Raw genomic sequence first — 12,612 nt, 5'->3', positions numbered from 1 at the left:
TTTTGTCAGCCATCTTTTGTCAGAGTAGGATTTGAATAAATAGATGTCACATACATGAGCTTTCTATTTAAATAGAAATTGAATGTGTGCTGCTTTACTTGAATAAATGAATAATGAATAAAACTAAATACACACTTACACTTCCTCAGACCTGGTTTCAACCTCTGAACTCCACCATGGTCCACACTGTGCAGGGTTAAATAAAGTCAGACCAGCATAATCTCTTTGATGATGGAAACAAATAATCTCCATAAACTTCCATATGAGTGATTTTCCATACATCACTCATAAAAACATTACACATGAAACAATATTCCTCATCTTCTCAGTGTGACAGAGAAAATGTGTGTGACTCTCAGCCTTCTAGCAGACGTTGCCTCTCCATACCTGAGAGAGTCCAGTCTCCAGTGTGGATCCTCCAGTCCAGCAGAGAGCAGCTTCACTCCTGAGGCTCCTGGATGATTGTAGCTCAGGTCCAGCTCTCTCAGATGGGAGGGGTTGGAGCTCAGAGCTGAGGCCAGAGAAGCACAGCCTTCCTCTGTGAGCAGACAGCCTGACAGCCTGCACACACACACACACACACACACACGCACAGTGTTAGATATTTTTTAGTGTATGGCTGTGAAAATAGTTGTGACAATGCAGTTAAATTCTAATGCAAAGAGTTGACCCAGTGATTCGGCTCTGTGGCTTCATCTGGTTCAGTCTGAGAGTTTTCCACCCAATTTGTGACAGAATCTTAGAAGTCCTTTCTGGTATTTTAGGTTTCAGCAACTGATGCTGCAAGGAGAGGAAATAGTGAAACATCTTCATGTAAAGTAATTTAAAGGAGCTACAAAACAGTGCTAAATGTTGGCATCACAATTGGTTTAACAAGACTAAGACTCTAACAGCCCCGCAACATAGAATTTTCATTCCTGTCGGGAATTGAACTTGGGTCTCCCAGCTGAGAGTCTGCAATCTAACTCCCTGCAGCGCACTTTCACCCATGTGACCTACAAAGTGGTGAACAGAGTGAGCGAGCGACCAACAGTGCAATCCATAGAGCTATCACGGGGCTAAAAATCATGTAAGCAGAGAAAATCCTACACCTAATCTTCCTATAACGTGATTTGGATAAATACATCCACCAAATGGTGTATGCTATGTTATGCTTTACAAAAAGCCATACAGAAGAATAGTGAGATATATAAAGCAGATTTAAAGTGTTTTAACAGATGAGCCTAATCCCTCAGGAAGGCATTCCACAGTCTAGAGGCCCTGATGGGAAAAGTGTTTTCACCTTCAGTCTTGAGTCTAGACTGAGGGAAAGTCAGAAAGACCTGAAGATCTCAGCTTGCTCTCCCGCTCACAGGGAACTAAGAGCTCTGCAGTGAAACTCATGGACAAAACTAGCCATGCTTTAAATGTGATCAGTGTAATCTTAATTCATTAATTATTAATACTGTATCTAAGTGGTCACCAGTAGAGAGATGCTGAAATTGGGGATATATGATCTCAGTTTAACACTAGTTAAAATCCTAGCTGCTCTATTCTGAACAAGCTGGAGATGTGACAGTGAATTATGGCGAGACAGGAATAGAGAGAAGTGCAGTAATCTAATGACATGATATCAGAACATGGATGATCTTCTCTAAAACCTTCATGTTCATGGCTGTGTATGAATTTGGAACAGAATAAAACAAGTGCTGGAAAATTCAATGTTCTTTCCAGAAACTGAAATTGAAAATGAAGATGTAAAATGGCTCTGAAATCCTTATATATAATTTGGAGGGTCACCATTTGCAGATTCAGGCATCGCGACCTGTTTTGAGAGCACAGACCTTAGTTTGGAGAAATGTGTCAAATCAATTGAATAAAAACTGTAAATAGATCTTACCTGAGAGTGTCCAGTCTACAGTGTGGACTCTCCAGTCCAGCAGAGAGCAGTTTCACTCCTGAATCCTGCAGGTCGTTGTTACTCAGGTCCATCTCTCTCAGACTAGAGGACTGGGAGCTGAGAACTGAGGCCAGAGCTTCACAGCTTCTCGCTGACAGATTACAGCCACTCAGCCTGAAGGAGAATTAGTGATAAAGACAAACACACATTTTGAAAATATTTATTTTTTTCTTCTGAATGTTAGGTTTAATATATTGAATCTATCCAGTTTTCTATGTACTTACACAGATTTATTGGAGGCTTTGACCACTGGCAGCAGCCTCAGAAGAGCCTCCTCTGAAGCAGAGTATTTCTTCAGGTGAAACACATCCAGCTCTTCTTCTGATGACAGTAAGATGAAGACCAGAGCCGACCACTGAGCAGGGGAGAGTTCGTCTGTGGAGAGACTTCCTGATCTCAGGTACTGTTGGATCTCCTCCACTAGAGAACGGTCATTCAGCTCATTCAGACAGTGGAACAGATTGATGCTTCTCTCTGGAGAGGGATTCTCCCTGATCTTCTCCTGGATGTACTGGACTGTTTCCTGATTGGTCTGTGAGCTACTTCCTGTCTGTGTCAGCAGGCCTCGTAGGAGAATCTGATTGGTCTCCAGTGACAGACCCAGGAGGAAGCGGAGGAACAAGTCCAGATGTCCATTTGGACTCTGTAAGGCCTTGTCCACAGCACTCTGGTAGAGCTGATTTACCTGAGATTTGTCTCTTGGTTTAGATGCTGTGGAGGTTGATAGTGGTTCTGACAGCAGCATGACACCAGAGTCGATGAATGAGACAATGACATAAACAGCAGCCAGAAACTCCTGAATGCTCAGATGGACAAAGCAGAACACCTTGTCCTGGTACAGCCCACGCTCCTCTTTAAAGATCTGTGTGAACACTCCTGAGTACACTGAGGCTGCTCTGATATCAATGTCACACTCTGTCAGGTCGGCTTCATAGAAGATCAGGTTGCCTTTCTCCAGCTGCTCAAAAGCCAGTTTTCCCAGAGAGAGAATCATCTTCCTGCTCTCTGGATTCAAGTGTGGATCTGTCTCAGCTCTCCCATGATACTTGACATTCCCCTGTTTGGACTGAACCACCAGGAAGTGGATGTACATCTCAGTCAGGGTCTTGGGCAGGTCTCCTCTCTCACTGGTTTTCAATACATGCTCCAGAACTGTAGCAGTGATCCAGCAGAAGAGTGGGATGTGGCACATGATGTGGAGGCTTCGTGAAGTCTTGATGTGGGAGATGATTCTTCTGGCTTGATCCTCATCTCTGAATCTCTTCCTGAAGTACTCCTCCTTCTGTGGGTCAGTGAAGCCTCTCACCTCTGTCACCATGTCAACGCACTCAGGAGGGATCTGATTGGCTGCTGCAGGTCGTGTGGTTATCCAGAGGCGAGCAGAGGGAAGCAGTTTCCCCTTGATGAGGTTTGTCAGCAGCACATCCACTGAGGTTGACTCTGTAACATCAGTCAGGATCTCGTTGTTCTGGAAGTCTAGAGGAAGTCGACACTCATGCAGACCGTCAAAGATGAACACAACCTGGAACTTGTCAAACCTGCAGATTCCTGCTTCTTTGGTCTCAATAAAGAAGTGATGAAGAAGTTCCACAAAGCTGTACTTTTTCTTTTTCAGCAGATTCAGCTCTCGGAATGTGAATGGAAATATGAACTGTATATCCTGGTTGGCTTTGTCTTCAGCCCAGTCCAGAGTGAACTTCTGTGTTAAGACTGTTTTCCCAATGCCAGCCACTCCCATTGTCATCACTGTTCTGGTTGGTTCATCTCTTCCAGGTAAGGGTTTAAAGATGTCTTTACATTTGATTGTTGTTTCTGGTCTCTGGTTTCTGGATGCTGTTTCAATCTGTCTGACCTCATGTTCATCATTGACCTCTCCACTCCCTCCCTCTGTGATGTAAAGCTCTGTGTAGATCTGATTCAGGAGTGTTGGGTTTCCTGCTTTAGCAATCCCCTCAAACACACACTGAAACTTCTCCTTCAGATCAGATTTGAGTTGATGTTGGCAGATGGGAGGAAGAGTTTCTGAATAAACAAACAACAAATTAAATCAGTGAGTGGATTTCAGGGTGGATGTATATATTTTCCCACTCCATGATATCTATTCAGCTTATCAGTAGAGGACAAACATGTTCTGACTGTGTGTGCAGAATTGTATAGATCTGATACAGATGTGTACAGCATATTTACAGCAGAGTTTGGAAATGTAAACATCTTTCATTTTCCACCATTTCCTCTTTCCATCATGTTAAACCTGTTAAAAGCCTCTTACTGCTCTGCAGAAAGTCAGCCAGCTCCTCCTGCTTCATTCTCCTCAGGAAGTGCAATGTGATCTGCAGAAAAGCCTCTCTGCTGCTCCTCCTCTGCTCTTCCTCCTCACCGTCCACCACCTCCTCATCCTCCCTCTGCTTCTCTGAGCATTCTGGGTAATCTGGACTCAGAACCCTCTGGATCCTTTTCAGCTCGTTCTTCACAAAAGTGACAATGTTCTCCTCAAGAAACTGGAACAGAATATTATATAAATTAAAGTTTCACATTAAAATCGTGGAACACAACATCACATCCATCTTGCATGGTTTGAAAGCCCACTGGTCTAAAGAGTGCAGCATGGAGACTATAATGACCAAAATGGTTGTTTTGCATTTTCTTTGTAGCTGAAGTAAAATGTGTTGTTGTACATTTACACACCATAAATATGGAGTCCAGGTCTGTTTGATGCTCCTGGGCAGACTGACCACTGGGAACTTCTTTCCTTTGCTGGTGAACTCTGTGGACACACACACAGGTTGTTTAACGTTTGGTGTCATGATGAATCCTGGCAGAAACACAAGGTGAACTCCACTGTAAATGTTGCTCTGTTGTGGCTCTCCCAAAGCAGATCGTAGTGCTAAGAATATCTTGAAGTCATTCTTCAAGAGATTTGTTAATTTCACAAGGCTTTCCCGAACATACTCTGTGTCGTTCATCTAGTCATGAGACTTCAAGTATCTCTTTGTAGGAGCGGTGAAGGTGAGATCCTACAGCAGACAGACCGCTGCCATACCTCAACTCTGCGCTCCACAACAACACAGTGTGGTTTATGATGCATATTCAGAAAATATTTTCCTTCAAATAGGTGAAATTATAATGATAAGCTGAGACAAAATTACACACCAGCCTACATCCACAAGGCAGCCTGTCAGTCACAGCTCTACTGAAATGGCAGCATTACAAATAATATACAGAAGAATATACATTCAGAATCTACAGGAGACAAGATGAACTGAACTGTTGGAGGCTATAAACTATGTGTGTTTTAAATTAAGGTTTCTCCAATTGACTTGTTAGGCTGTAAGCTCAGAAAATTGATGAAGATGAATTGTTGAACATTTCAAGAAGTCTCTTGAAGTACTGCATGAAATATGTTGTGAGTTTTCAAGATACATTGTTATCAGGAAAGCCAACTCTGATTATTGGATGTGATGTTTTGAAAGAGGAAACTAAATCAACAGAGTATGAAGGGCCGGACCAATTCTGACTTGATACCTATTTTTAGGAGATCTGGATAATTACAAACTCATCCATTTTAACTTCTTACCTTAGCTCAGCAGAATGCTGTTCATCTTTGGAATCAACAAGAAAATCCTTAGAGTCCCTCCTCTTCATGGACACACAGCTGGGTTCAGGGGAGTCTGGTCTCTCCTGCTGGACTGGGCTTCAACACAACAGAGACAGAGCTTTTACTCTGAATAATGATGCTGTAATGATTTCACTGCTGAGCTCTGAGATGGAGAACAGTCATGGACAGTTAGAGATCCTCATCTTACCTCTTAGCTTTGGTCTGGCTGTCATGTTCCCCAGACAGAGTGGTTTTAGAGGGAGGGAGCCCCTCGTTTCTCTCCTCAGACTGACTCATAGTAGAGCCAACACCTTTACACAAACACACCCAACATGCTGTTAGCTGGACTGATTCATTACAACAAGGTTTCCATTGCAGGATATATCACTTCTGGTGTTGATCATTCCTGACAGTAAAATGCCAAATATACAGTGCAGAGTGTTAGAAAACTGAAACTGGGTACGCTCTGTCAAGTTTGAAGTCTGCTGTGTGGCAACATTTTGGCTTTCCAATTCATGGAGAAAATGGCAAAAAGACAAACACTGACAAGATAAAGATTGTTTGCAACTATTAAGAGACACTTGGCTAACAGGAACAATGAGGAACATGCTGCACACATCACAATAAAAAACTCAAGTCGCTGGTATCTGGTTATATGTTGTGATTATGTCTTAAATATAGTTTTACAGGTCTGGGTCATTTTTTAACTCTTCAGGCTTATTTGGGGATGAGATCGTGAAGTCTTGATGTGGGAGATGATTCTGCTGGCCTGATCCTCATCTCTTCCTGAAGTACTCCTCCTCCTGTGGGTCAGTGAAGCCTCTCACCTCTGTCACCATGTCAACACACTCAGGAGGGATCTGATTGGCTGCTGCAGGTCGTGTGGTTATCCAGAGGCGAGCAGAGGGAAGCAGTTTCCCCTTGATGAGGTTCGTCAGCAGCACATCCACTGCACTATTATTTATTAATAGAAGTCTGCCCTCTGCTGCTCATTTCTATGTATTGTGACTGCAGCAGACAGGATGTGATGTATGTATCTATTTAGGCAGGACAAAGTGGGAACAGGTGGGCTTAGGTAAAATGGGGAAGCGGTAAAGTCTTTTGACCTGTTTTCCGCTTGCTTTTTGTTTGGTCATGTTTGTTTTATTTATTGATGGTTTAAACACGTATTTGGAGACGGAAAATAAATATGTGTTTTGCAACATAAGTTTGGAATTGCATTGGTGAAGTTTTTGAAAGCAAGAAGAGTCAGAAACATACAACTCATTCAAGAGTTTCTGAATGAACAAACAACAAATGAAATCAGTGAGTGGATTTCAGTGTGGATGTATATATTTCCCCACTCCATGATATCTATTCAGCTCAGAACAAACATTTTCTGACTGTGTGTGCAGCCCAGAAGAATTGTATAGATCTGATGCAGATGTGTACAGCATCAGGGTATCTACAGGTATCAGCAAGTTGAATTTAATGCTTTTTAAGACCTTTTTAATCAATTGTATTTCTGCCTGGTGCACCTTTGTGAACGAAGCAACAATTAGTGATGTCTGGTCACAGAAAGATTGACCTAACCTGACTGGCGCGTCAGGTTAGGTTGTTACACAGAACCATCTGGGAAGTCGTCCTTGGAAACTGTTTGGAAAAGGGCGGGCACTTTCAAAAAATGGCAGGTGATTGGATGAACCATCTGTCTATCACCGTCTATCACGGGCTAACTTCAACCAATCAGATCAATGAACCATAAAAACAAACTCTTGCCGAAGCCGGTCGGGAGAAGAGCGAAAACATCTTTTCCATCCAGAAAAGCCTTCAGTGCCGTTCTTTGCTCTTCTTTCAATGAAGAAATACTCTCCAGTTCAGAAATAACTGATGTAGCAGCATCTACGCTAGCCTCTTTAGGAGCCGCCATTGTTGTGAAGGAACAGTCGCTTCTCGCTGTCGCCACACCTAAGCCACGCCCCCAGCTGCCCTCACAGGACGCTGATTGGTCCGCACCGCTGTGGTTCGGCCACAAACGTATAACTTGAAGCCTGGCAAGATGGATTCTCACAGGATCGTGATCTTGCAAATCCAGCTGCCTCCCAAGGTTAAGATTGAACCCCCCTACTTTTTAATGACCCGCATATACCCTGAGCATATAACGCAGCAGCGTTTGGAGATGTAGATGTAATGGGCTGAGAAAATGGACATTTAGAGAGATTCTAAAGTAAAGGAAAAAAAGAGATCCCCTATTTTTTTTTTTTTTTTTTTCATGGTTATCTTGTTAAATAGTTTGTACAGCTGCATTCATGTTGTTCAGAGTGCAAGTCTTACACATCCCGGTCACTAGAGGGCGTTTTGCGCCTGAGGAATGATAGCGATACAGAGGCAAGCACCGCAGAACAATATAGAGTGCATCCCAAGTCTCTTAAATTGCATCCACGTTTCTCTCACTTGCATCTTTTCCTTGCGTCTTAGTCCCTCCCACCGAGGATGCATGGAGAGATGCAAGGAAACCATGCGAGGAGAGAGGAAACGAGGAAATATGTTTTTAGAGAAATGAGACGTCCTTTCCTCTGAAGCGTCATGTGAAGCAATGTCCGTTTCTGCATGACAAAACGGGTTGTGGATGAAATAAACGTAATTTAGGTTCCCCATGTTGTCCCCATGAGTATCAAAAAGCATGAAATAACGGGCACTTACACTTGTACTGTTTCTCTGCCATCTCGTTCAAATTTGCCAGATGTAGGGGCGGAGTAATTGACGTCATAGCATTCAGCTGAAAGTCTTCCGGGAAGGCTGCTCCCGTGTCTCCTCGCTCCTCGCTCCTCTGAGCAGAAATAAGAGCTTTGGGACGACCTTCAAAATGGCGGACCAGGACGACTTCCGGTTCAAGCGAGGATCGAGGAGCGAGGAAATATCAAATAAGAGACTTGGGATGCACCCAAAGCCTGCGGTGACAGTGAAAAGAAGCTGATCTTCTCTGCCTCTTTATTTCAAACCACAGGTTTGTAAATATTCCTCAAAATAACAGACAAATGTGATATTCTAAGAGTTAAACATGTACTTTGACATTAAGAAGTGGTTGTATTGGTTAAAGTAGTCCCGGTTGTGAGATATTCAGTTAGAAATCAAAGCTACATGTTGCTCTGTTTAGCTAGCGAACTGTTAATGTGTAAGTTAGCATCATGGTGACTGCCTTGTGTCTGCATTAGTTAAGTCCATAAACCAGGGATTCCCAAAGTGTGGTGCGCATACCCCTTGGGGTGCTCGAGCTGCCTCTAGGAGGTGCGCGAGAGGAAAAATGTAATGGTGGTGTAATGGTGTAATAATTACACCATTACTTGTTCTTTACTTGGTGGATCATGCGTAACTTTATTGCAATTTGATTCAAATTACTGGTGTTCTAATTTCTGCAACCGCTATGTTATGTATGGTTAATTGCAGGGGTTAAAGTGGTTAATTAATCGAAGGTGCCGGAAGGCCGTTCCGGATTGTTCCGGCACCTTCGATTAATAAGTAAATAAATCTGATTGGCAGTTTCATACATAATAATGTCAAGTGAGTTCACGGAGCTGCCAACTCTCACGTATTGACCGTGAGATTGACATTGACATATCACAAGCTCTCATGCCTCAAGTCCATTTTCTCACGCAGTGAAAAACAAATTCATAAACGTTGCGGCGCGAAGACAGAGCAGCTCCGTGCAGCAGAGTTATTCAGACCATCTGAATAGTGAGAAATATACACAAATCTGTTATATTGTAAATTATTCCCATGCATGCTGCTCAGAGTAATCTCAGTCAGTGGCTCTTCTGCGTCTCTCCCTCTCCTCTCAGGCAGGAGTGAGAGTGAGTTGCTATGGTTACGGGGACGCTCTGGGGTTAGGTTAGGATAGGTTTTTACGTTAGTATGCCTATGCAAGATCATGAATGTAAGCACCTCAATGCTGAAATCTAGTAATATAACATAATTTAACATTTTTGGTTAACATTATACGGGGGACAGGGGAAAAGAAAATTACAGAAAAACATATAGGTTCACTCACTATGTGCATCTAAAAGTGGAAGTATTTGTTGTATTTGTTGTGTTCTTTCATCTTTCTATCTCATTTGATTTGAACTGCACTAGTTTACTTTTTAAGTCTTTTATCTTTTGTATCTCTTGTCTGTATTTTTGCACTTTTTACCTTTACTGTATTTTATCACCCTGTAAAGCACTTTGAATTGCCCCAGTGTATGAAATGTGCTATACAAATAAAGCTGCCTTGCCTTGCCTTGCCTATACAGGGTTGCTGTTTCTTGACTTACTCCAAGAGGTTAGGTGGTGTAGAACTGCAGGAAATTTGTTTTAAATTACTATTTTTTTCTGACCCCCCCAGCAATTATGTTAATTGTAATTTAAACTTGATACAATTTTTCTTTAATGCGGCTGAAAATATGACAGCATTTTCCCCAATCTTCTCTCATGATGGGCCGATCTGCCTCTGAGCCTGCGCGTGTCCTCGCCCTCACCCGTCCTCTTTGCTCTTTAAAAGTGACGCTTGTGTGTAACTTTGTTGCAATTTATTGAAACTTTGTTGCAGTTTCAGTTTCATTTGAATGTGAGAGCGCATTGTTGTGATCTCTTGAATATTTTGTTACGTGTGTTCTGATTATTTGTGCATGATTAAATTTGATGCCTTTAATGCGGCTATAAATAGGATATGTTGTGCTTTTTTTTTTTTTTTTTTTTTTAAGGTGTGGGGGATTGGGGGTGCGACAACCCGGTCGGGATGTAGAAGGCGGTGCGTCGCCTAAAAAGTTTGGGAACCGCTGCCATAAACTATAACTGGTTTAGTTCCAACCAAAGGGAACAAAGCAGCATGCACATGTATGAGTTTCACTTTTATGCAAGCTTTGTTTATTTTGTAGTTAATGACTGGATGATTATTGAGATGACAAGTATTTGAAATACGGTAATTCAAGTGTCTAGTCTTAAATGGTTTGTACTGAAGTATGGAGAAAGTATTCTGAGTGTTAACGTTTTCTAAATGTGTGTTTTTTTTATATAACTGGTATAGAGTTAAGCACTAAGCCTACATTTTTTAAAGTTAAATTCTGCCATTGTATATTATGAATATTTTGTAGGCCAGTTTTTTTTTTTTTTTTTAAAGATTTATTTTTGGCATTTTATGCTTTATTTGAGAGATATAGTGAGAGAGAGACAGGAAGGTATGGGAGAGAGAGCGAGGGGAGGACATGCAGCAAAGGACCACGGGTCGGATTTGAACCCGGGTCGCTGCGGGAAGGCCTGAGCCAAATGGTACGCGCCCTACTCGGTGAGCCACCAGGGCACTTGTAGGCCAGTTTTAAGTTGAAAGTCTGTCGTCACTACATTGTTGAGCATCAACGAAAATAGCTTTATTTGATTTGAGGCTGTATAGTCTTATGCCTATATGTTTTAAAGTAAAGGCAGAACAATAAAGCCTGTGGTGACAGTGAAAAGAAGCTAATCTTCTCTTCTCTTTATTTCAAACCACAGGACATTACATTGCCCACCCTGACTGTTCAAGTTAGGGAGGCAACATAAACATCTTTAATTTTCCACCATTTCCCCTCTTTATCATGTTAAACCTGTTAAAAGCCTCTTACTGCTCTGCAGAAAGTCAGCCAGCTCCTCCTGCTTCATTCTCCTCAGGAAGTGCAGTGTGATCTCCAGAAAAGCCTCTCTGCTGCTCCTCCTCTGCTCTTCCTCCTCACCGTCCACCACCTCCTCATCCTCCCTCTGCCTCTCTAAGCATTCTGGGTAATCTGGACTCAGAACCTTCTGGAACCTTTTCAGCTCGGTGTTCACAAAAGTGACAATGTTCTCCTCAAGAAGCTGGAACAGAATACTACATAAATTAATTTCATGTTAAAATCATGGATACAACATCAAATCCATCCATTTACACACCATAAATATGGAGTCCAGGTCTGTTTGATGCTCATGGGGAGACTGACCAGTGGGAACCTCTTTCCTTTGATGGTGAACTCTGTGGAGAAAACATTCAACTTAAGTCTTCAGTGAAGTCATTTTTCTCAGGTTCACTCTGTCTTGCTCTTATGCAGTTACTTATTTTCTTATGCAGTTTTAGCTTTGTACTGCTGGGTTCAAAAGTTGCATCCATAAATATTCCTGGGAGCATTATCACCTTATTAGTCTTCACCCTGCACCTGAGATGAATTAGGATAAGCATACACTATCTTGTCTGTTTGAAGAGCCAGATACCCACCTGCTGTCCTTTGGTGTGCATGCTATGGCATCCAAACAGTCCATGAATGTGGATTTCTCTGCCCTCACTAGCTCTAGGTGCTCTTGGTCCAACCTCTTCCCCACAGCGCCCTTCCTCACTTCCGCCCAATCGTCCTCAGACTACACACAACAAACAGTGTACAAGTCAAGAAGTCCTTGTTAGTACCCACAGGTTATCAATTATTGGTATCAGGCATAAGCTTCTCTAGTTCCCAGTAAATGGTTATAACCAATTGTAATGTGCTCTCACCATATTTTTGAAGGGCTGGCCTCTCCAAAAACTCTCGGACCCCGGATACTCAAAGCCCAGTTTATCAAGCTGCTTCAGGCTTGAAGCCACCACATGCAGCTCCTCTCCATCATAGGCATACACATTTTTGTCCTCACACGTCATCAAAACAAACTGGCCACACTGGCATGAGGAGTTCTCCACTGCACCCAAGACCACCATGTTCACTGTATTAGGAAGATAGAAGTTTGCCCACTCCTCTACTATGGCATCGTTCCCTTTGTAGATGGTGTCGGCCAGCTGTCCTATCGTCCACTTGGAGCCAAATGGCTTCTTCAAGGGAACCTTCATGTGTCTATGTTTGGACACGGCATCTGACACTTGTCTCAGGTAATTTTCACCTGCAGCATATTCACAGATGTGATGTGAGGACAGTATTAAAGAATAAGAGAAAGACTTGGATTATCACAACCGAATGGAAAAAAAATGTGTGTAGTTTACCTTTTGCTTTGTCGCCCTCGTGGAAATCACACCTAACCCTGAGAGATAGAAAGGATCAGGACCTTGATGGAGGTTACAAAGACCTCTAATAAT

At 42.5% G+C, this 12,612-nt stretch overlaps 1 protein-coding gene across 2 annotated transcripts in view; it reads right to left on the bottom strand.

Annotated features, from left to right (window-relative positions):
• LOC139661226 (NACHT, LRR and PYD domains-containing protein 3-like) overlaps positions 1–12,612 on the bottom strand; it is a 91,757-nt gene that overhangs the window by 56,517 nt on the left and 22,628 nt on the right. The window contains exons 5-17 of one of the 2 annotated variants that reach the window (XM_071539637.1): positions 12,520–12,557; positions 12,040–12,419; positions 11,770–11,909; positions 11,451–11,529; positions 11,147–11,375; positions 5,743–5,845; positions 5,514–5,630; positions 4,625–4,703; positions 4,209–4,437; positions 2,164–3,961; positions 1,880–2,053; positions 388–561; positions 140–186 (exon numbers count right to left, since the gene is read on the bottom strand). In XM_071539637.1, the coding sequence (XP_071395738.1) occupies positions 140–186; positions 388–561; positions 1,880–2,053; positions 2,164–3,961; positions 4,209–4,437; positions 4,625–4,703; positions 5,514–5,630; positions 5,743–5,845; positions 11,147–11,375; positions 11,451–11,529; positions 11,770–11,909; positions 12,040–12,419; positions 12,520–12,557 (3,587 nt within the window). The remainder of the gene's footprint in view (positions 1–139; positions 187–387; positions 562–1,879; positions 2,054–2,163; positions 3,962–4,208; positions 4,438–4,624; positions 4,704–5,513; positions 5,631–5,742; positions 5,846–11,146; positions 11,376–11,450; positions 11,530–11,769; positions 11,910–12,039; positions 12,420–12,519; positions 12,558–12,612) is intronic. The other variant, XM_071539635.1, reaches the window with a different exon arrangement.

This window comes from Centroberyx affinis, unplaced genomic scaffold (genome assembly GCF_046629955.1).
Source record: "Centroberyx affinis isolate AG114_WGS23_722 - 3 ecotype Tasmania unplaced genomic scaffold, CSIRO-AGI_Caff_v1 ptg003479l_1, whole genome shotgun sequence".
Classification (NCBI taxonomy): domain Eukaryota; kingdom Metazoa; phylum Chordata; class Actinopteri; order Beryciformes; family Berycidae; genus Centroberyx; species Centroberyx affinis.
Note: the sequence above shows the minus strand (reverse complement) of the source record. Positions and strands in the feature narration are given on the sequence as shown.